Below are 22,956 nucleotides of genomic sequence, written 5' to 3' on the forward strand. Positions count from 1 at the left end.
ATTTGGTCTTTATAATTTATATATAAACCTAAAAATATACTTTTTTATTCATTTTCGGCTCAGTTCAAAAAGCAAAAACACAGTACATACCACTTAAATATAATATTTACAAAATCTCAATAAAACGTTAATCATCGGAGATGTTTACGAGATACATTTTTTTTCTATCAGTGTATTATAAGAAAATCATAAAAAACTTACGAAAAAAAAATTATTATTTCTCACTTCGACTCGTTATCAAAAAAATGGCGTTAACAGAAGTAATAGCGCTGGAACTTACATTATTTTTCTGAATTTTTCTGATACTGTAAGATTATTCTCTGTAACGTCGTGTAATTTTTATTTTGATGTGGACCTTTCGATTTTATTGGAAACCGAGTATAGTAATAACAACAGCAAGGAGTGGCTATAAAAGCTCGATTATATTTCTAATTATATTATTTCTGCCTGTGGCTCCAAGCATCCTTTCCGGTGATTGACGATTTTTAATTTACCAAAAACTTTCGTAGCCAAAGCGATTGCTGTTCGATATTCTCATCCAACCATTGCTCTGATTGGAGTAGCTGCCGCATAAAACCAGTGAGTTTATGGAACCTGGCGGCTTGACTGAAATAATTTGAATGTCAGTCTCTTGTGCGTTCCTGAGGCGGCTCGACCTGGTACGGTCAGTGAAAAGACGATCTGTTATGCCAAGCTCTTTATAGAGCTTCGATTCTCTCCTCTTGCAATAAAGAAATATTGAAGTGATGATGCCCTGGATTTTTCACATTTTAACACATTAAATTCAATTGGGAAAAAGACATAATTTTAAAAAATTATTAATTTTTCACTCACGACAATGAGATGAAGCACGCAAATGAGAATGGAAGCATAACGAAAGCCTACGTTGTCGCATAAAATACCGGCGATGGTCGGTCCAATGAATGCTCCGAGGGCAAAGGTACTTGTCCACAACCCACTTATTAAGCCGTAAGTCTCGATATCGTTAGGGAATCCGTGATCCCTGCAAAGTAAAAAGATTGTCAAAAATGCCCCACGTTGAAATTGCTGGTTAATTTCTTCATCAACAATTATTGTAAACAATTCGATCACTTTTCATATCAGATGGCAAATATGTCAAACGAACTGCCTCACTCACACTGCTTATCATCATCATTCAGCTCCCTCTGGCCAGTATGACTGAGAGAGAGAGAGAGAGAGAGAGAGAGAGAGAGAGCTGCCGCGTATGCACGCTTTTATGTACTACATGTTCAATTGAATTCTAATCGAACTCTCAATCATGCAGAGTATGTTTAAAAAGTCAACAAGTGAAATTTGGCCAGTATATGAAAAATAACCTTTATATTTTTCGGAAATTTTATTTGTTTTTCACAGAATTTAAGTTAAAAAATTTGCGTTATTATAGCATTTATAATTTACAATTACTTTTATGAGAAAGCTCTATGCAGCGGTTTTAAAGGTTACTTGGGTCTGACTTAGGTACTTATAAATATAAGTAGAATGATTATATATAGAATTTTCGACTCACATAGCTGTTTGTAGAGCATCAGAGAAACCAGCGACGAGCTGAGCAGCCATTCCTAAGCCATGTAGAGTCAGTCCAGTAATCGTGAGCCAAAGAATAGTTTTTTCGAAGATGAAGGGCACCGGTCCGATAAGACCAAAGCCGATGACTACCAGAAGGCAACCGACTACTGTTGCCGCTTTCGGCTTCGCTCGTTTGTCGCAGAGCCAGCCCCAAGCTGGAGCCGACAAGGCGTATGTGCCTCCGTTAATAACAAACATTAAGCCCACCTGAACGGGGGTGAGTTTGAATTGGTGCAGGTGCGGCTCAAGGGTGGCTTGTAGAAAGCCTATACTCATGCTGGTTGCCACAACCGACGTTGCAGCTAACATAACTCCAGGAATGCTCAAAACTTTCATTAACTTTCCTGCAGCAAAATAAATGTGTTCCACCATTAAAATGCATCAAGAGAAATTTGAGTTTTTTAATTGACTGAAGCTTCATGCCTATTACCTTTCGTATTAAAATCAGTTTCTTGCAAGCCATTATTAACAGGAAGTACAAATATCGTAATTACGGCCACTGCGAAGAGAACAAAACCTAGCACAGCGAACGGCGTTGTGAAACCTCCGATCTGTTAGTTAAATTAGCTTTATTATTTCAGTCAATTTTTAAATAATAATTGTAAGAAATATTGTAATTAACAGTCATACTATAGCCATACTATAACGTCCGAAAAATTATTTTGAAGTTATGTGAAACGCCTGAAATTAAACTAATAGCACATTACTGTCCTAGGCCGCAAAAAACAGAAAAGTCTCAGGGTATGTGTAATTAGGCATGAGGCTTTCTGTTTTCCCGGCTTAGGCCTGTATACTATTTTTCGTATCCCGTGGCCCGAAAATAGCTCTTCCCGTTTTTTGCAGCAGCCGGGAAGTAGTCATTTTCGGGACACTGGTATGAAAAACATATTTATGCCTCCTGTAGTTTTCATTTGGGAGACCTTGAATAATATTTTTAATTTAGGTCTACTGAGGACGTAATAGTATGACCTTATACAAATTGATTCCATTTAAAATGACGAGAGAAAAAAATAGTACTAAGATTGTAAACCTGATATAGGCCTCCTCCGATGGTTGGTCCGACGATCAACCCCAGACCAAAACAAGTCTCAATACTCGCAAAAGCTGTCGCAACGTTGTCAGGAAATTCTTTGGCGATGATGGCAAAACTTGACGTCACAAAAGCAGCATTGCCGAGTGCTTCAATTATTCGGATGATGAGAGACAGCAATATGAACGGTTCTCTTCCGTCACTTCTGTCCAGGAAGCCAAATAATATGACGCAGGTGCCGGCGGTGAGAATTCCTCCATTTAACATGAGTTTCGGTCCAAATTTATTCATCTGGTGAAAATAGTGCCATTAACGTGAAAATTCAGGAGTAAATCAAAATAAAGTGCACTTACATTTTTGCCGTAGAAAGGACTGACGAGAAACACCACCAATTCAAAAATACCAAAAACCAAGCCATATTCCGTTGCGGTGGCGCCTTTTTTTTCAGCCTGAACAAGTCCAATATCGAACATAATAATATTATTTACATTTATAATTTTATATTTTAAGAATAATAATAAAAATTATAAATAATTTTTTTTACTAAAAAGTTAATCAGTGAAGCAATAAATAAATCAAGGACGATTCCTTGATTTATTTAAAGCGAGGCAAAGGGATAATTCCGTATTAGTAAATAATGTTTATTAGGAATATTACGTCGAATAATACTTACAGAGTCACTGAGTGCGACTCCGCACGTATTAGGAATTAATTAAAGCGCCTAAAACAGGTAGCTATTGAAACCTATGCCGGCAATAATGAAGGCCATAGAAATCCTCTCTTTCCTCTCTTCCTCTTTTAAAATAATGATGACCCTAAAAGTGAAGCCAATCTATTCGGCCTCTGATTGGTCGACTGACTTTTGACTCGAGCCGAAACGTAGTAAAGTGACATCTACGGTCAAAATAGCAACTTTTTCGAAACTGACTGAAAAATGTACGCGCGCGAAGCGCGCCTGAAAGTTACTAGTATCATAAAAAAAATGAAAGAATCGTAGAAGGAAACATGATTAAAAGCTCTCTGATTACAAACGCAGGAGTGAAATAATGCATACTTATATTCTTACTGTCTGAATGACTAGAATAACCTTAAAAGGCACAAACTCAAGATGATAGGATTAATTACCGGCAGACTCATATTTTTTTTAACAAAGAAAACACAGAACAGAGTAACTGAAACTCGCTCGTAAAACTTATTAATTTGACTAAAAAAATAAATGAAAATATTGTTCTGATAGAAAAGGTTCTCAGCTTTCTTATAGTGCAGTCAGATTTTTCGATTATTCCCATTTTCCCAAAAAAAATAAAAAATAAACTTCAAGTTTCACTTTTTCCTCCATTCCTTTCACAGAATTTTTTATGGCAATTTTATCGGTGAAAATTGACAATTTTGAAAGATCTGATATCATCATTAAAAAGCTGAGGCAATTTCCTATCGAATTCAGTAGTCAGTTACTTTTTTAGATGAGTTTTGATACTTTTTCAACGACTTAAAAATTCGTGGTACCCCAAAAACATTCCCCAATGGTCGGTAACCGCGTCAAGTGAAAAAAAAACTGATGTCGCGATTGTACCTCGGAAAATGCATTTTTTTTAGAATTACTCATATTCAAAGCAGCGGGTGTGCGAAGCGAATAAAATTGGATGGAAAGGAAAAAAATTAAAATGGTAAAAAAATATATAAAAGAGTAGATTAACCATGATAGAAATCTTGCTTATACAGTAAAGAAAGCATATGCAAAGTTTCAGGGCGATCCATAGGATAGTTTTTGAGAACACGAAATACAATCAGACGTTGTTTTTGCTTTATAAATCGATGCCTCCTAGCAGCAAGATGCTAGTTGACAGACCATGGTGACTCTGCAGAGTAGAATCATGCCTCTTTAATTTTCACTCGGCCCAATGCAACTTCGTCGCGCCGTTCTCGTTGTTTCTGTGCAGTAAGATACTACTTTGAGGCGCCCGATATAAATAAGAAAAATTGAAACTTTGCTAAAGATGGCATGTTGTAAAGACAATTTAAAACTGCACATATGTAAGCCCTGAGGAGTAGCATCTTACCGAATGATGCGCCAAAGTAGCATTTTGCTGAACGACGCGACGAAGGGACATTGTACCGAATGAAAGGTAAACTGGCCCGATGCTGCTCTGCGCTGTGAACTAGCATCTTGCTGCTAGGAGCCATCGATGTATAAAATAATAAATTGCTTATTTGTAAGACTGGTACTGGTCGACAATTCGATTGTACTTGTCTAAACTTTCTAATATTTTATCTGCACGACACTTATTAGAATGAAAGAAGAAACATATGAGAATAGATGTACTTTTCCTACATAAATTTCATGAATGAAAAAGTACGGCAATGTTATCTGCACAACACATTAAAATACACACCTATGAAGCGAGAAAAGAAAGCGTCAGAGCACATGTTTATCATCTTCGGTCGATAGTTACGCGTGCTCTGAAGCTTTTCATTGTTTCGCTTCCTAGACGCGTAATCTACAATAGATTGTACTCCTTATAAAATTTTTCAAAATTTTTTAATGATATACATTCAAAAAAAAATGTAAAAATTTCTTTAATTTCGATCTATTTTTACATTCGCGTAAGTTGGCACTCATAGCTAATTTTGTTCTTCTTTTTCTACGAGTATAAAGTTAATATTATTTGATTCTCGAAATCGTATGAGATAATTTAAAAAATAGAAATTATTAAAGCCAAACGAACTTTAGAATAATAGAGACCGAAAAGTAATTTGAATATTACAGTTAATTTGAGAATGTACAATGTTTTTTTCTTGAAATGCACAGAATTTATACCAAATAAAAATCAAAAAAGGCAAGCGTTAGATATGTCAGGTATCCTACGTTATTTTATAAAAAAGTAAATGAAAAAAAATTTACCTCTGCTGGGTAGAATGGTGCTTGAAGTGATACGCAAATGGCATTGGCAAAATTAGCTACACAAATAACTATTAGCGTAAACCACTGCTTTTGAGTAAATTGGCTCATATTTTGTATATAAGAGGAACTTTTTAGCTAACCGGTTCAAATAATTTAAAGTTTTAATATTAAATAACATAAAATAAAGTTAACTGGATGAAAAGAAATATTCAACTCGCGTCTCGTACGTTTGAGAACCGTGGAACAAATAGTAATGCCGGCACCATGGGCATAGTAAGTATAGACTGCGGGCGAGCATGCAACGGAGTGATGCTCGAAGCAAGAGATAAAGAAGATGTAAGGCCGATAGTGTCTCTCTTTCTAATGCGCAGCAGCCGACAACCGCGAACAGTTGTACAAACTAAAACCCTGGGCCGAAACATATTAGTCACTAAAAGTAGTGTCACGTAAGATTAATCTCGTAGGCTGGTGGGTATGCCTGCTTTTTGTTTTCGTAAACGTACGATCGACTCCCGTTCGAAATTATTTGCATACAAAAAAAAGACTTTATCAATCGACAATTTACATAAAAGATCAAAAAGTAAGTTCATTTCTTTAAAAAAATCCCTAAGTATTATCACCCATGAAAAAAATTACATACATCTATCTGATAGGCTTTTGTCTCACCTTTCCAAAGCCATTTTTGGATTTTGAAAATTCGCAAATTTCGCTGAAATGCAGCTATTTTTGTACGATGCGTTTTTGTAGCTTAAAATGCAATCAAGTTAGAACCAAGACTTAGAACTAAGTTTTTAAACTTCAAAAAATTATCGATACCAGTTCCCGTCACTTTTCAGAGATTTTGAACTCGGTTTTTTTTTCTTAAAGACTTGAACTTGATAAGCGAACCACCCTAGTATTTATTTAGTTGGTGAATCGGGAAAATGAAGATAAAAATCTAAATTCGTTTTGAAATTGAGGTAATTAATTTAAGTAGAGGCCACGCAAGTGACTTCGGCAATCACTATAAAAAAATCACAATTGATCGAAAAGTATCTACTACAGCATAAATAGAAAATCCTTTACATTACAATCAATTAATGAAATTTTTTCTTATATTGAAACTTTTTCTAGAGCTTTTTCATAAGAATTCACTACTGACAAAATAAAACAATAATTTTCAAACTTAGTAATCTATAATTATGAGCCCCTGTTCAGAGAAACATCTATTACAACTGACCAGTTTCCTACAATATTTTCTGAACTTTATACATCTTCCAATCTTTCTGCGGTTTTTTTCTATTTGATTTTAGCGATATTAAAGTCTTCATACTTTTAGAATTTGGTGGCCACCATACTTGATTCCCATTTGCACTCAGCCAAAAATATGTCACTGGATCACGCTCATTTTTAAAAAATAACACGAGGTACCATTTTTCATTATCTTGAAAAAAAGTCTCAATACGTAAAGCTGTCGAATGGTACCATTTGAAAATTTTCAAAAGTGAAATAAAAAATTTTTTGTGCTACCCCTTCGCTCAGCGAAATGAAAATGTTACTTTAGGCTGGGGGATTCACAAAAAATTGTATTTGCACCTATGTAGCGAAAAAATAAAGTCTCAGAGCACGTGATTATCAACCTCGGCTTCGCCTCGGATGATAAATTACGCGTGCTCTGAGACTTTCCAGTTTTTCACTCCATAGGTGCAAAATATACTATTATTGCGATAATTTTGAATCTTTTTGAATTGAATTTTTAGACTATTTTAAATTTTCATAGTTTTTGAATACTAGCTATTAAATTTTATGAGAAAATATCTTAAGTACAAAAAAACTTGAAATTTCTTTTATTAAAATGGATATGTTACTATAATTTGCGAATATTTGTTACATAAAATAGTACGTGTATCTTCTACTTTTTGGTTGCTCCCTTTAGATTCATGTCACTATATGTCTTTTAATGAGAAAATTTTATTGATTTAAAGGGCACAAAGTGATACCAGCGTCGTTACGTAAGACATAGCCGTATTTATAATCTAAAAGAAATATATTTTACAGTCAGTCAAGTCGTTAATTAAGAGCTCAAAGGGGGCTTAAATGTCCATTTACAATATTAAACTGTAAAAGTAAAAAAAAATGTTTTTTGAAGAACGTACATACCAACCCTTTTCAATACCCCAAAAACAGTACTAGGCAATTTCATTTTGTTAGATAGGCAATTTGACACGGTCAAAAGCTAGACATAAAATAAACTTTAGCTACTTGTACTAAAATTTTTCTACTACAATATAATATTATTTTTTAATTATTTTCCATAAATCAATTCTACTTCATTATACATACTAGTAGCTGAAGTTCATCTTGTGCTTAGCTTGAGGTTGTGACCGAGACCAATTGCCAATTGAACATAATGAAACCTCATAGAACTATTTTATATCATCCGATGACTTTGAATCCTACGATAAATAGTTTAGATGTATGAAATGCTTAATTAGAAAGTCTTTAGACTCATCTCACTGTATTTAATGGTTTATAACTATCTAACTGGACAAATTACTTTCAAATGAGGTATTGAAAAGGTTGGTTATGTTTGTTATTTGAAAAATATATTTTTATACTTTTGAAGCCTAGTGCTCTAAAAGAAAAATTAAAAACAATGAAGCCTCCTTACAGCCCTTAGAACGATATTTTATGTCTATCATTACTCACAACGCCAGCTGTCTCAAAGTTTAGGGGCATCGTGGGCCCAATCGTCATGCAGCAAGGTTCAGCTGCCCTTGTCATCATCAAAATCAATAGCTTTCTAGTTCTTACCGGATACTCATACCATTTGCTGCAATAGCTGCAGAAAAAAAGAGTACCTCTCTCTTAAATATTCATCATTTCATCATTTTACAAATTATGAAAATACCATTTGAAATATATTTCATTGCTGGCATCAATCAGCAATTGGCTTGGGTAACAGATGACTATTACAAGGATTAATATTAATACAAAAGAAACTGCCATTTTAGCAGCACTAATAGCATCATACGATATTTCAACAACCGCCTGCAGCATGAAAAAAATCAAAAAAAGGTGATGTGATAAACTTCAAAAATGTTTTTACTCGAAACGTGACTTACCATAGATCCTGATAAACTCAAACAAATCATGAAGCCTGACATGACAATAATGAACTTAGGACTACAAGCATCATTCAATGTTTGAGAAAATCTGAAAAATTAAATTAGATTGGATATTTTCGTTCACAAGTAAAGCTCTTATTTAACATGATATATTTTACTCCAAGCACTTTTGATGTCGTTTAATCAATCCAATAACAGTTTGATGCACATAAATATCTATTTTTCGTTTCGCACTTAGATTTTGATTAGAAGTTTTTATTTCACAAAGTTTTTCAAAAACATATCTGCAGTGAAGGAATAAAAATAACGAAAAAAATGATAACGGAGTTTTGTAATTTTCAAATCTTTAAACAAATCATTAGTGGTAATCACCCAATCCATATAATCTTGCCCATGACGTAAGTAATGCAGGACGTGTAGGCCAAATCCAACGCACATATAATAAGCATGACTAAGGTAAGTATATGAATGCTGAAGGCGAGAATATAGTAAAAGTATTTTTCCTGATCGATAAACAGCTCAACGTGAACGCAGAGGGTTTTCTGGAGAGTCATGTTTTCCGGCAAGTAAGGATTAAGCACATACGGCAAAGCTACCGGTCCGAGTGCATAGCAAGCGAAGACGGGTAAAAGGACGCCAAAGTGTATGAATATGAGGCGAGATCCTCGCTTGCAAACCACCTTCATGGTATCTTTTTCTTCCGGATCGCTGATACCGAGCCAATCGATTGTCACGACTTCACACATTCTGTAAAGCTAGGTATGGTACTTTTATAAAAGATGACGAAAGAAAAAAAACGAAGTATATGGATAATTTTGATTCTTACGACTTTTTCCGAGCCTATTGCTTGTAAATAAACAAAATATGTGCCCAGCGCAACAATAAATTGAAAAGCAAGCTCTGCAATCATTGGTGGATATATTTCGTTTATAACTAATTCTTTGTAAGCTCTGGTGCACTACAAATTATTTTCATTTACTCGTGGTAAAATTAAGTTTCTTCTTTATTTAATAATTACCGTTATTGTGACTGCAAATATAAAGCTTGCGTGCATCATGGCTCTTCCGGATTTTTGAATCGATTTTGGCTGCACCGGACACAAAAAAACAAACTTGAGAAATTTTTTTAACCAGTAAAATTGATTCTCCTCAAAATCTAGTTGTCTGGAGAGCTCTGCAAGCTCAGCTTGTGTTGTCTGTACTGCCATGGTGTTAAAAACGAGGTATTCAAAATATTTTAATTTGATTTTACGTTATTTCATAGATGAAATAAAATGCTTTCTTCTCTTGCTTATTTCAAAGTAACTGGGTTAGATGTTTTATCAGAATAAATTTAATGTCATAGGTGTGCAGAAAATTTTTTATTGGTTTTCTTTTAATACATGAAAAATTTAAGGCTTGTCTTATATTAATGACTCATTAGTCACGCTTGCTTTATTTTTCGTTCAGTTAATTACTCTGGAAAGCCATGAGATCATTAAAATTTCAGCGAGTAAAACCTTACATGAATTTCCACGATCATCGATTGAAGTATAAGGATTATAATGGATTGCTAAAATTTGATGTGAATGAAAAAATTGGGGCTTACAGGCACTTTCGGATCGACAATTTTTTTATTTAATTCTTGGAATTATTCCCTTTAAATTGCATCATTATTTAAATCTCCAGCACTTTTATTTTTCACTGAGATACAAATCTTTTCGTGAGCATCATATCTTTGTTCTTAATTTCTTCTTCTTACACGTTTTCCGACATACATTTTATTTATTCATGGGAAACGATTCAAGTGATAGCACCCAGAGGAAATACATATTCTTAAATATAAATAATCATTATCGTCCGGTGAGATGATCGAACCTAAACAAATACTGTAACGCCCTGTGACAGCTCTGTACAAATAACCCGTAGTACATTTTTTAATAAACACGTACATCCACTGAAGATATTGCGCACTTGTGCTTGAAACTCGTATTATACGTAGCCTGTGTATCTCGTATAGCTTATGCTCCGTTTTCCTGCAGTTTGACAACTGAAGATCTATTGTTTCAACCCGCGTTTACACGACATATTCTTGCTCATCGAGTCAACGATCAAGATGCACTTGCTGCATCCAAAATCTATTTGAAGTTTCATTAACGTTTGCTACATCGAAGCTTTCGAACCAGTAGCTTTTATTATCCTTTCATGTTTATAGTTTTATTTTGGAATTTTGATTCATCAGAAGCTCTAGCTTAATTTTATTTGAACCAAATACCTTTTGTTCTTTAATTATTATTTAGTAATATAACTGAAATATAACTGAAGTAACGTATGAATAAAATTAGTTAATTGATTTATTACTATTTTTATTTAGTGAAAATTCATAATTACTTTTTTATTTATTAAATCAAATCTAATCGATTGTACCTCATCAGTACAAAGCTCTTAATTATTTTCTTTCACACGTTAATGATATCGAACTACAATCCATCAGTCTTACAGGACTCACTCAATCACCAACAATAATTAAATTGTTACAATAATTAAAGATTTTTTTTACTCAAAAAGGACAAATAACTTTTTGCTCATTAAATTCAACACTTATTGTTAACCACATTTACAATATAATCAAAATAAATAGTAAGCTAAAATAGAATTACGAAATTCATGCATAACAAAGTCACGAATAATCGAAAAATCATAATACCGGGGTCATCGCATATAATAATAGGGATAAATCTATGGAGGTATAAGTGAAAATGTATTGAACTGGATAAGTGAACATTGAAATGAAATATTTCACTCTAAAACACATTACAATACATTATATCAGTTGAATCAATTTCATTTCCCTGTAACACCCAAGTCAATATTAGATTTCTATTCTTTTACAAAAAGATTAAAACATTTTTCATAACGACATACAGTCGTGTAAAATTCAAACATACATTTTTTTATTTTATATTTTTATTTTATACGTCTATTCACACTTAGCTCTAAAAAATATACCAGCACTCGATCACGTTATCAAGAATTCAAAAACTCGCGCCCAACACATTACTCGCGACCAAATCTAACGAAGAGATATTTTTTGTACATAATAAACGCTCTTCAACAATTAATTAATCTTTTTTCTAATACCCCGTGTGTAATATCATATTACGTTCTGTACCAGTAGGGGTTCAGAGATACATTTTATATTTGTGTTTATTTCTAATGACATATGCATTTATATACTACGATAATTTTTGATTTTTTGGATTACAAACAATTTAAAGGTCGTTGCAATAGGTAAGTTATCGTATGAAAAGGTAGAGTTGAGGCCCCGTCCCCGCCTCAACTCGGTGAGATTCGCCAAAAAAATGTAAAAAAATGAAAATAATCTCTCCCTTTACCCTTTCATTGATACATAGCCATTACAATCGTATAAATACGTGTTTCAAGTTGTTAATGAGCACGATCTTGGATCGCGAGGCGCTTAATTTTTTTGTCATAGTTGAAATTCCTGGTCTTGCCTTGATGCACGGTACGTACTGTTTTCCTCTTTGATATCTGTATAAGAGGCAGCTCTCGGAAATATTGGTCCCCAATGAAGATCCGGTTCGCAGCAAGAGATAAAACGGCATTTTGCGTCCGTAGAAATTCCATTCCTAAGATGCCGTCGTACTCAAATGGAAAATTATCCTGTACGAGATCCAAATGGCATGGTTTGTCGAAGAATTTAAGAATGATCCTGCCGCAAGTTGCCACTAACCCGTAACCAATTCCCTGCATGTGGTGTATGATTCGATGGTTTATAGTGATATTTTCTACAAGGGATGCTCGTTTTATCACATTTAAATCTGATCCGGTATCGATCAAGAATATACCCCGGCCCGTTTTGAGATATCGGTTCGTTACAGATATTATCGGTGGCTTTCTTATCAACATCGAGTCCCGGTGTTGATCGCGAAGTGCTGGAGCGTTCGGTTGGCGACCCACGTTCTCGTTCAAATTCTTCTGCGCGTAACTGTGGTCATAACGGGCGATAAGACCTTCGTATCTGCAACGACGACAAATTGCTTTTTGACGCGGGGTCTTAACGTCCCCGTTCAGCTTCCCCGGTTTCTTGCAGTTGTAGCAAAAACGCCATCTAAAGGGGTTGATGGCGCGAACACGTTGAAAGGTCTTCGATGATTCGAGATTGATGAACATTTTCGGAGAATTGGGGTTCTGACGGTCCACTATTTTCTCCACCTCTTTGCGAAGCCCTCGCTGATTTCGTCGAGTCGTCCTTCTGTTATGTACGGTGCGTTCAAGCATGCGTTTGAACTATGACGTCGAGAGGTCCCGTCAACGAAGTACAACGAACTCTGCCACAGAAAAGAGATTGACTATAGTGACCTATTAAGAAGAAAAATATTGCACTACGGGAGAGCGTGCTGCTTCATCAATTGCGATGACTGCTTAACGGTTTCGAGCGCATGACCGAGCAACATTGGCTAAATTATTGTAGTTTAGCAGACGTAGCTAGGAAACTGCAATGTCTAAAAATTTTACAAACTATGTATTTATATTTATTTTTGACCCTCAGAAAGTCGAATACAATATCATTCTTTACCCTAACCCCCAGAATCAAGGTGAAAAACGGGGGTGAAAGTGTTTTTCGCTTATATTTCCAAAATTAAGCAAGATACGGAAGGATAGATTACACTAATCGATTCCTCGAAATTTTGTTTAAAAAGTACATTTAAAATTTTTGAAATGTCAGTGCAAAATTGTTCACAGTATAGATAAATTCGTTTATGCAATAGTATGACGAAAAATGTCTTTTTTCGCACACTTTTTAGTGCGCAAAAAGCGTTTTTGGACACTTGTGTGCGGTAAAATGCCCCATTTTGGACACGGGTATGCGGTAAAACGCCTCATTTAAATTAACGTATTTTTCGCCTACTATTGCATAAAATTTTTTATGCAACACGTGCCCATCTTTTTCCGCACTATGTGCGCAAAACAGGCCACTGCTACCGGCATAGCCGTCACTCATGTCTCTTCTCGAGCCAGCGCAACATGCACTCATATCTTGTTTGTTAGCACTCGCACAGACTGACGCCAGCCTTAGTGCATACACTGTGCACAAAAACACCTTTTGGGTACTTGTTGCATTACATAACTATTATAGTGGTCCGCGACATAACGCGCATAGCTAACCTACACGACCGTCGGTTGACTAATTTTTCGATATTGTGAACAATTTGGCACTGAAAATTTAAAGTGTCTTTCGATGTAAAATTTCACAAGGAAATACGGATTGTTGTAACACATTTTCTCGTATCTTGCTACGTTTTAGAGTTATGTAATAAAAACACTGTCACTCTCGCTTTCCACCCTGATGGTTGAGCAAAAAAATAATATCATGTTTGGATTCCTGAAGGTCATAAACATATAAATATACATCGATTGCAAACTTTTTAGCCATTGCCGCATGTGTATTGAGGTTTATACACTATGACACCGTGTACTGCGTATTACAGCTCAGATCTACTTCTCTTTTCGTAAAGCAACACAACCTCCTGTGGTGTAAGTCTGCATCGTGTTCGATAGTTCACGCTGCTTCATCTTTTAAAAATTATTACCTTTTCCGTGTGTGGTACTCGTTTTGCACGTGCTTTGCTCGTTCGAATTGCTCGTCGGAGTCGAAACTGGCACAGGGAGGTCGTTGACCAATGAGTCCCGAGACTCGGGAAGCGCAACTCTTTCCTTCAGACGCTCTTCCTCGTGCCAAGAGTCAAAAGGACATCCGCCCAAGTTGATACTCGAACACAAGGTCGATTGCAAAAAGGTGTAGAGGAAATATCGGCACACGCGCGTCAAAGTTTCGCACCGGGATATTCTCCCGAGAACGAAGCAGAGACGGCGAGCGACTGTGATATTTTCGTTCGAGAGACTAAGTTCGACAATCGTAAAAGAGACTATGTTCGCTAATTGCTTTTGAGACTAAGTCCATCAAATGATTCTGCGGCCAAGTCCTTCACGGATATTCTCCTAACAAAAGTCAAGTCCAACAGAGGTTCATCAATGTAATAGTTTCGCAAGTCAATTAGTCCGGAGCTTTGGTGGTGCTCGGTTGGTTTTTCAAGAGTGAATGACGGCGCAGCGAAGGGCCACGCTCAATATATACTCGTCGGATCGACGGCGGCGCGAGGGAGAAAAGGTGGGAGAGCCGCCGGTCGACCGTTCGAGCCGGCGGTTCTGATAGCTCAGATGCCTCGTGGCTGTCAGTTTTTGCGGACAAGAGAGGGAAGCGCCAATAGTCGCGCTGGGAGTGGAGCTCGGCTGCGTCGGAGATGTTGGGAAGCTCGTCGAATCCAGCTGTGCTTGTTCGAACGCGTACTCGGCGGCACCGTTTCATCTATTAATGGCCCTGCGCTACTGTTCGTGCGTGTATCGCAGTGGCATGCGGAGTCCAGTTGCGCCGATTTTGTAAGGTAACTTGTCGGTGCGTGTTTTCGTGGCGGCATTTCCCCTTTGAACTGTCGCTGCCCGGCGTCGTTGGGTGCATATGTACCTGCGTACTGCTATAATAAGGCAGATTACATTAGTGTGCGTGGACGAGCTGTGCGGTTCAAGTGCATGCGTACATCACAAAATCATCGGTACATCATCAGCACATCATCTGGGCGTCTTCGTGCACGAGCTATTTTTGTTTATCAGTGATCTTGAACATCGATTCGCTTGCCAATGATAGTGGCACCTGATCATTATCGCATTTTCTCTTGTAAATAATGTGCAGAGGAGTAGGTCCCTCCTCGGATCACGCCTTTGTTCAGCAGTGACTCTGAACGTTCTTGCTGCCGTGATGTCAACTCGTGCTGGGCATTAACTTGCACCGTCTGATGGTTCTCTTCGGGGATACCGAAGAAAGCGTACCCGCGGAGTCATCATTGTGATATTTTTGATAAATAACATAAAAAGATGTGCATTCGTCGTTATTTGTCAAATTCGGACCGCCCCATTTTTCAACAGCGATTCAGCCGCTTTCTTGTTCTCGAATAACGTACCCTCAAAATCATCGGTAATTGCCTAAGGAGTCGATTTCCCTTGCAGCAATAATTTGTCCACTTGTTTCATGTTATTCTCTAGAATCAAGCACAGCGGTGTGTCAACCGATTTTTGTGCGAGGCAATTTTGATTCCGCCCAAGATCGAAAAATTTCTCGACGACCTCATAACATCCTGACATGCAGACAACGAGAAGATGTGTGACACTGTGACTCTATATTCGTCGATATAATTTACGTTGAATCTGTCGATATTTTAAAAAGCTCACAGATCACGACATCTAAGTTTAGCATCTAGCCACAACATGTGGCGGTGTGAGGCGACGCGATGATGGTTTACCATTCTCATTAATTTCGGGTTCCTCCAATTTTTTTTCGAGATCTTTCCACGTTATTACATAATCATTTTTTCGCGGCTCTGTGTGCAACTCATAGTCCCAAATCAAAAATAATAAAGAAACAATGAAATGTTTCTGATATCAAAACTCGTGCAAGCTGTAATGAGATCGAGCCTGAAAGAGGGCAACACGACGATCTTGATGCTAGTCTGACTGCACACAACAAGTCGTACCGGTAGCTTTGATACACCTTTCATTCTTCAAACTCCAAACACCACACAGCAATAATCACAGAACCGTCGATAGATGACTGTTAACCATCTATACTCCTTTTTATTCGCAATAGAAGCACTGTTAGCTTTTAGACCTGGCAATACCATTAGGATCATTCATCATTATGTGTCAGCTTTAGACCTTAAAAATTTCTCAGGACATTTGATGATCCCGCGTATCTTATGTGGTCTCAATGGATAGTCAAACGTATAACGTTAAACATAGCCACATTACAATTTAGCCAAATGATAGACCTGTTGAAAAAAAATCACATAATATCTCACTTGACATTTTACATTAGATTTCGATTTGATATATAACGTCATGTGCCATTTCATACCGGAAATAATTAGTGCATAGGTAGTGTACAATATGCACGTGCCACTTGCAAATACACATTTTCAATGAATTAAATCTCGTATATGCTTGCACGTGCCGCATGCAAACTTAAGCATATATTTTTAATTAATTTAAACGTATAAAAGTTTAAACTTGCTCTCGGCGCGTGTAAAGTCAATACACGCTTTATAATTTTTAGTTAATGCATATTTCTATTAAAATTGCTTCTATAATTGTTAAATGAGACCATTTGATTAACCCATAATCCTCACAGGGACATCGTTACCGTAGTGATATCTTTGACCTTATAAAAGACAAATACCGACGTGACTTCTTCATTACCTATTATCACTTCGATTATCAATTACAAATATCATATCAATAAACATTTTGGTCAAGTGTCATCTCAGACTGATTACTTTGAAGGAAGAAAAACGAATATTACGAATTTTCTTATGTACAACTTTGACAAAAAAAAATAAATGGGAGTTATGACAATCCCACTCCTTTTAATTTTTTACAGTCAATATGTGATTTTTTACTTATGTCGACGGACGTTCAAAAACAATTTATTAATTAATTAACCAATGTAAATTGATAATATTTTAATCTACTTGAATTTGTAACAACTATTTAATAATACAATAAAACAAAAATCAGAAAAAAAATTTTCTATTGCCTATTTCAATCACCTACTTATTCTTTAATTTACATGGCAAGTTATAAAATAGATTTCCATAAGATTTTTAGCCGCTGCGCGTACGAATTTTAGTGACGTCTACAGTTAAAAAAAATAGGTACTAAGAAAGTTATTGTCCCAAAAAAACTTATTGATAATTCGTACTAATGTTACAATAAGCTATAATCAGAAAACCTTGAAATAATAGTATTCAAAGAGTAAAATGAATTTTTTTTATTAATTTCACCTACAAACAACGAATCACAGAACTTTAAATTACGATCTCTTAATTACAATTTTATTCTAAGAATATTTCTTGTGTACAACAAATGTTTAAGTATTCTCTACGTATTACCGTTTACATTCATCACGTCTTTTGTATAACAAAGTACAATTGAAATCCAACTTTAAATCGATACATTCGAGTAAATAAACAACGTCAACATTAATACAAATTTTTTTGTTTATATTGATAATAACGGTAGACGCACAGTTGAGAATTTTTCATCAAAATTTTACGAGCTTTTCATGAGATAACATTTTGCTCAATTCAATTATACGTTGATATCTTAATGTATGTAAGAGAGACGGAAGTACACTGCACTTTTGTTTAGTTACGTTTTTTTGAACACAATATTTGTTCATAGGTTTCCATCTTTTTTCACACAACTAGTCTACTGAAATATTTCATTTTTTTTCTGTAAATTTCAAAGGCAATAGCTTAAATATGAGGATTTTATCAAGGCAATCGCTTTGTATCAGAGTTTGATGTGCTCAGCTCCAGCACATTGATAACAGGCAGTAATGGCTGTAATATATTTTTGAGATTCCGTCCTTAAATACATTTTGTCGAATTCATTTCGATGACTTTGATCCACATCGAACAGATGCATTCCTCTGTTTTAAAATTATTTTTGGTCACACGCTCAATTGTTATATTTTATGTAAGACAACTTTGAAAAATTTTGAATCTCTTGATAATCCAATTTTTGTACAATTTTTGTTGCTGTTCTCGATATGAACAATAATGGTAGTGAGTTAATTTTATAAATAGAAAAAAAATGGTTTATATAAACTCTGCTATGTACATATATCTACAGATGCTTATAAACACTTTCTGATGTTAATAAATATATATAATATTCACGTGAAATACATTTGCTTACAATATTCAAATGATTGTAGAAATATACATATATATTCATATTAGATTCTATTATATTTACATTAATACATTATTTTGATATTCATTTTGTATGCAAATTATAGTATATTTCAACATCTTAGACCTCTTTATTTTAGTTAAACGCAAATATTTTTCTTTTTTTTTTACATAAAGCCAGCACCTTGATAAAAACTGTTCAATATAACATACACATCGACATAACAAGCTTCATTTTAAAATGCTTTATCGTGCATAAATTTCATACCTTTATCCATGTTTCTCAGGCACATTCACACGCACTCATTCACGTGCATGCACGCATTTTTTTTATATCCACGCATACACACGTTTAGACTATATTTTTTGTCAACGATTATTATAAATCAAGTTTGAAATTTCATCTTTTTTGTACAACACTCGAATAAATTTACTAAAATACTCGTTTTGATCAATTTTAAATATATTTTTCACAGCCCTTAATTCGCTTAGATGATTCATATACTTTTCATTACGATTGCCATAAAATTGATGCAATTTTACAAATGTTTGGTTTTTCTTTTTTTTTTTTAATCGTGTCGGAACTGCTGTTGGAAAAGATTATAAAGTAATCATCTGGTTGTGAACTTGTATAAGAAATCATTCATTTCACGACCTCAATTTGGAAGCTTATATTTTTTTATTTAGGTACTTGAGTGTTATTTTGTTTATAACCCAATCATAACCATTTTTTTTTTGTTTTTTTCTTTTTTTTTCATTAAATACTTGAATTTGTTGGCAGGATTTTCTCGTTCAAGCTTTTTCCTTTTATAATCAAATGAAATTCTCAAAATCCACTATACGTTTAATAGCTGCACAGTTATTGAAAAAAACATACACCGTGTGTAAAAGAAAATCACGTCGTGCAATAATAATATTATATTATTGTGAGTCTCGCGAGAGTCATCTCTGTCGTCGTCGAGTCCTGTCTCACGCGCCCGAGCAGTCGATCTCGACGATGTCCTTGGGAACGTCGACGAACTGATAGACCAGCCTCTGGCCGTCGACCTTGGCCAGTATGCCGCGCTGATAGTAGTAGCGCAGCGCTCGGCCCATCGTCTCGTAGTTCATGTCGGGCTTGTTCTTGTGCAGGCCCCAGAGCCTCGAGACTGCCTTGCTGTCCACGAGCTTGAACACGCCGCGCTCGCGATTCGTCCACTTGATGTAGCGCGGACAGTACTCGCGGTCCTGCAGGAGCTTCAGCAGAAACTCCCAGAGGTAGGTGGTCGAGCCCTCGCGCGACTTGCGCTTGATCGGCGAGCTCTGGCCCATGCTCGTGGTGTTGGACGCGTCGCCGATGCCACCGCCGGAGCCGATTCGCGGCTTCTTCAGTTTCTTCTTGGGGCGCGCCTGGAAGCCCAGCTCCAGCAGGTACAGATCGTCCGAGACGGAGGAGCTCGCAGCCTGGATCACGCTCGTGGGCACGCCCCCGGCGTTCATGCCGCCGGCCGAGCTTCCAGGTCCACCGGTGATCGGTCCAACGCCGCCGCCACCGCCGCCGAAGACGTTCATCGAGCCGCTCGTCCGAGTCGACGAGGCGGCGCCACAGGGCGCGGCGAACGCCGCCGGCGAGCCGAGGCTCGCTCCATTGTACACCGACGTCACGTAGCTGCTGTAGCTCTCCGACACTGCAAAAATAATAAATAACGCGATATAATTTTCAAGACTGACTTTTCGATTATCGAGAGAGTCTGCTGCGCCAGAGCTTTTTCTTTCCGCGAGTTTTTTCTCTCTTTCTCTAGCTCATAGCACGAGGCCCTAATTGGAAATTGTTGCTGTTGCGAGTGCAGCGAGGATGGGACAATGCAAAATAAACAACAACCAAGAACAACAACCGCATCGAACGCACCGGGAGCCAGTAGCTTCCAACAGAAGAAAAGAAAAGAAGGGGAGTGCTGACCTTCAACTGCGTCGGGAAAGTCAAGCAGTCACTGACCGAGAGACTAACTTTATTCTTTTATCCTTTTCTATTTCCCCTCTTCTATTCCCCTTGTGCGCTCCCTCTCTTTCTCGTTCCTCTAACTCGTTTCTCCGCTGCTCTTTTTCCCCCTTTCATAGTGGCACATCGATATTAGCAGTTAATTCCGGGGGTTTCTCGAAGCTTTTCGCTAATGAAAATTGTCGCAAACGCGTGCGTGTAAAATTTTTCAATTTTTTTTTTCATATCCAGCCCCGAGCTGAAGAAAAGCACAAAAGAAGAAGAGGAAGAAGCAGGACAAATAGACAAAGGTAGAAGAGAAGGAGCGCGCGCGTGCGAGAATTCCCCTGCGACGACGTAGCTGCATGCAGCAGCAGCAGCAGCGAGCAAAAGACGCGAAAGTATGGAAAGCAAGAGCTCTCCTGGTCGATAGTAGTAAAGAAGATCGAGAGCGAGAGCACAGCAGCGTGCACAAGCAGCGGCGAGAAGGGGTCTCCGTGAGTAGTAGAAAGAGAGAGTGAAAAGAAAGAGAGAGGGGAGGAGAGAGAGAGAGAGATAGAGAGAGAAGAAGAAGGGAGGGAAAGAGGTTAAAGAAGCCAGCAAAGAAGAGAGGAAAGACGGGATAGACGGGGTGAATTGCCGACGACAAGGTCACCGTCTGCGCGAGTCTGTGTGTATAGTTGCGCGCCTCGGACCGACCGAGTACTATATAAGCCGTAATGTACATACGACTATACGTATGCTAGCTACTACTACTCGAAGCTCTCGATATTTGACTGACTGAATTTTCAGCTCGATCGTCGACTATTTGCGTGCAACTGCAGATATCGAGAAGAGAAAATTGCACAATTCCCACGCGTTTTCCTCGTTAGAATTTTTCGGGTACTTTCGTCAGAATCCATCAAATTATTCTCGTTTGACAGCTGATCGCATTTGGCGCAGCTTTTTCTTCGAGCAACGAACGAAGTGAACCATATACACGTTGTGTATACCGATGAAATTTGCCACTTTTGTACCAATTTGCAATATCTTTTAACGACGAGCAGAAAAATTAGCTTGGCCAGCAATGTGGATATTTTGTACACAGGTTGAGAACCCTATCGCTTTCTATCTTTTTTCGCTCTTTTGCGCGCGCTCTCTCTCTCTCTCTTTCTTTCTCGCTCTCTTTCTACTCTTAAGAATTCGCAATAGTGCCAGCAATGTTTTAAGAGTGAGTGAGTAAGTGAGAGAGAGAGAAGAAGAAGCAGAAGAAGAAGCAAAAGTAGAAGAAGACGAAGAAGAAGAGGAAGCAAGAGGAGGAAGGGGAATCGTACATTTTTGCTTCTGCAGACGAGAACGAGCGATACACGAGACTTGTTGTATACAGCCGACTAGCTTGGAAACCCATTGCTAGTGTATAGAGAGAGAGAGAGAGAGCCTGCAAATATATATACACGGTTGCACTGGCTCGTTTGTGCGCGCAGCGTGCGCAGGGGCAGAGACCCAGGAAGGACGTGGTATCTTGCATATTTTCTCACTGCCGAGTGCCGAGCGCGTAAGCTTAGCCTCTCGTATATGCAACGCACACAGACTTCGAGGCAATTCTCGCTTCTTCTTCTTCTTCTCTCCGTATTATGCTCGGTTTCTTTGGGACGCATTTTACACAAATTTATTGGCCGCAGCCCCGAGACTTTGAAATTTACAACTCGATTAAATGCAGCGCAAAAGTTGTGTCCGTTATATGCACCGCGCGCGATAGCTCTCGCTCTCTGTATAGTTGTCTCTGAATGAAACTTTGGCTCTAATTTACGAATCAAAGGGTAATATCAAACGTTGTTCCTGGCGATATGTTGTTGTTTTTTTTATATAAGTTGATAATTACCGCAGCGGAAAAACAGATCGCGAACAGACGATGTGTAAATACAAAGAGCATTGGGCTGGCTCTGTACCGTTACCAAATCATTATGGCGTAACATTTGCTTATTCACGTTTTGATTATACAATATATCCAGGCACACTTTTACTCGGTGCAACGCGACCAAACCAGCTTTAAGGCTTTAAATGAGCCAAGGTATACACCACTACGTATACGCGTGCATTTGGTGCATTTTTCGGTTGCTGCGCATGTGTGCGTGCGTTTACTCTCACATACGCACGGATTAATATATTTTAATATGAGACGCGAAAAGAGAAGTTTCGAGGATAATGATGTATACTTACGAGAGGTAGGCTGCCTATAGTGCATCGCGTGCTGAAGACTTTGCGCCTGTTGCAAGTGATGCGGCGGCGGGCCCATCGCCGATGCCATACCGTGAGCCGAGTGCTGATCCAGCGGCGAGTTTCCGCGATGTCCATGATATTGTTGTTGATGATTCGCCTGGTGCTGCTGCTGCTGTTGTTGTTGCTGCTGATGCTGCTGGTGGCTTTGATGCGGATGTTGCTGCTGTTGCTGCTGCTGATGGTGAGGATGCAGCGGAGGCGGCAAAAATCCATTCGCGTTACCGTAGACGCCGGGACTGTGACAGACCGATCTACCTAGGGCTAGAGATGCAAAGCGGATTTTTCAAATTAATTAAGTATCTGAAC

At 37.5% G+C, this 22,956-nt stretch overlaps 3 protein-coding genes across 5 annotated transcripts in view; all 3 read right to left on the minus strand.

Moving 5' to 3' along the window:
* Window positions 1–252: 252 nt before the first annotated feature.
* On the minus strand, window positions 253–5,627 carry LOC106649942 (MFS-type transporter SLC18B1-like). Its single transcript, XM_023457734.1, has 7 exons — window positions 5,520–5,627; window positions 2,971–3,066; window positions 2,618–2,908; window positions 2,018–2,138; window positions 1,529–1,931; window positions 835–1,003; window positions 253–754 (listed from the first exon to the last, which is right to left on the minus strand). The coding sequence occupies exons 1-7, from the start codon at window positions 5,625–5,627 to the stop codon at window positions 491–493; spliced, it is 1,452 nt and encodes a 483-aa protein (XP_023313502.1). The 3' UTR covers window positions 253–490.
* Window positions 5,628–8,174: 2,547 nt separating this feature from the next.
* Window positions 8,175–9,372, minus strand: LOC106649943. Its single transcript, XM_014367673.1, has 5 exons — window positions 8,999–9,372; window positions 8,785–8,910; window positions 8,624–8,714; window positions 8,410–8,549; window positions 8,175–8,340 (listed from the first exon to the last, which is right to left on the minus strand). The coding sequence occupies exons 1-5, from the start codon at window positions 9,370–9,372 to the stop codon at window positions 8,175–8,177; spliced, it is 897 nt and encodes a 298-aa protein (XP_014223159.1).
* Window positions 9,373–17,491: 8,119 nt separating this feature from the next.
* The window catches only part of LOC106650214 (ecdysone-induced protein 74EF-like), a 37,682-nt gene continuing 32,217 nt past the window's right edge, over window positions 17,492–22,956 (minus strand). For all 3 annotated transcript variants that reach the window (XM_023457707.1, XM_014368129.2, XM_023457711.1), the window contains 2 exons: window positions 22,591–22,911; window positions 17,492–20,101 (listed from right to left, as the gene is read on the minus strand). In XM_023457707.1, the coding sequence (XP_023313475.1) occupies window positions 19,404–20,101; window positions 22,591–22,911 (1,019 nt within the window). In that variant the 3' untranslated portion in view covers window positions 17,492–19,403. The remainder of the gene's footprint in view (window positions 20,102–22,590; window positions 22,912–22,956) is intronic.

This window comes from Trichogramma pretiosum, unplaced genomic scaffold (assembly GCF_000599845.2).
Source record: "Trichogramma pretiosum strain Unisexual culture from Peru unplaced genomic scaffold, Tpre_2.0 scaffold97, whole genome shotgun sequence".
In the NCBI taxonomy this organism is placed as follows: Eukaryota; Metazoa; Arthropoda; class Insecta; order Hymenoptera; family Trichogrammatidae; genus Trichogramma; species Trichogramma pretiosum.

Coding starts and splice junctions, on each gene's coding strand:
- LOC106649942 (XM_023457734.1), bottom strand. CDS start 5,627: ATGAGCCAATTTACTCAAAAGCAGTGGTTTACGCTAATAGTTATTTGT. Junction 3,067..5,519: donor CACCATTCTACCCAGCAGAG/GTAAATTTTTTT, acceptor GGACTTGTTCAG/GCTGAAAAAAAAGGCGCCAC. Junction 755..834: donor GCGTGCTTCATCTCATTGTC/GTGAGTGAAAAA, acceptor TGAAAAATCCAG/GGCATCATCACTTCAATATT.
- LOC106649943 (XM_014367673.1), bottom strand. CDS start 9,372: ATGTGTGAAGTCGTGACAATCGATTGGCTCGGTATCAGCGATCCGGAA. Junction 8,911..8,998: donor GGCAAGATTATATGGATTGG/GTGATTACCACT, acceptor CCTTCACTGCAG/ATATGTTTTTGAAAAACTTT. Junction 8,341..8,409: donor AATGAAATATATTTCAAATG/GTATTTTCATAA, acceptor TTTTTTCTGCAG/CTATTGCAGCAAATGGTATG.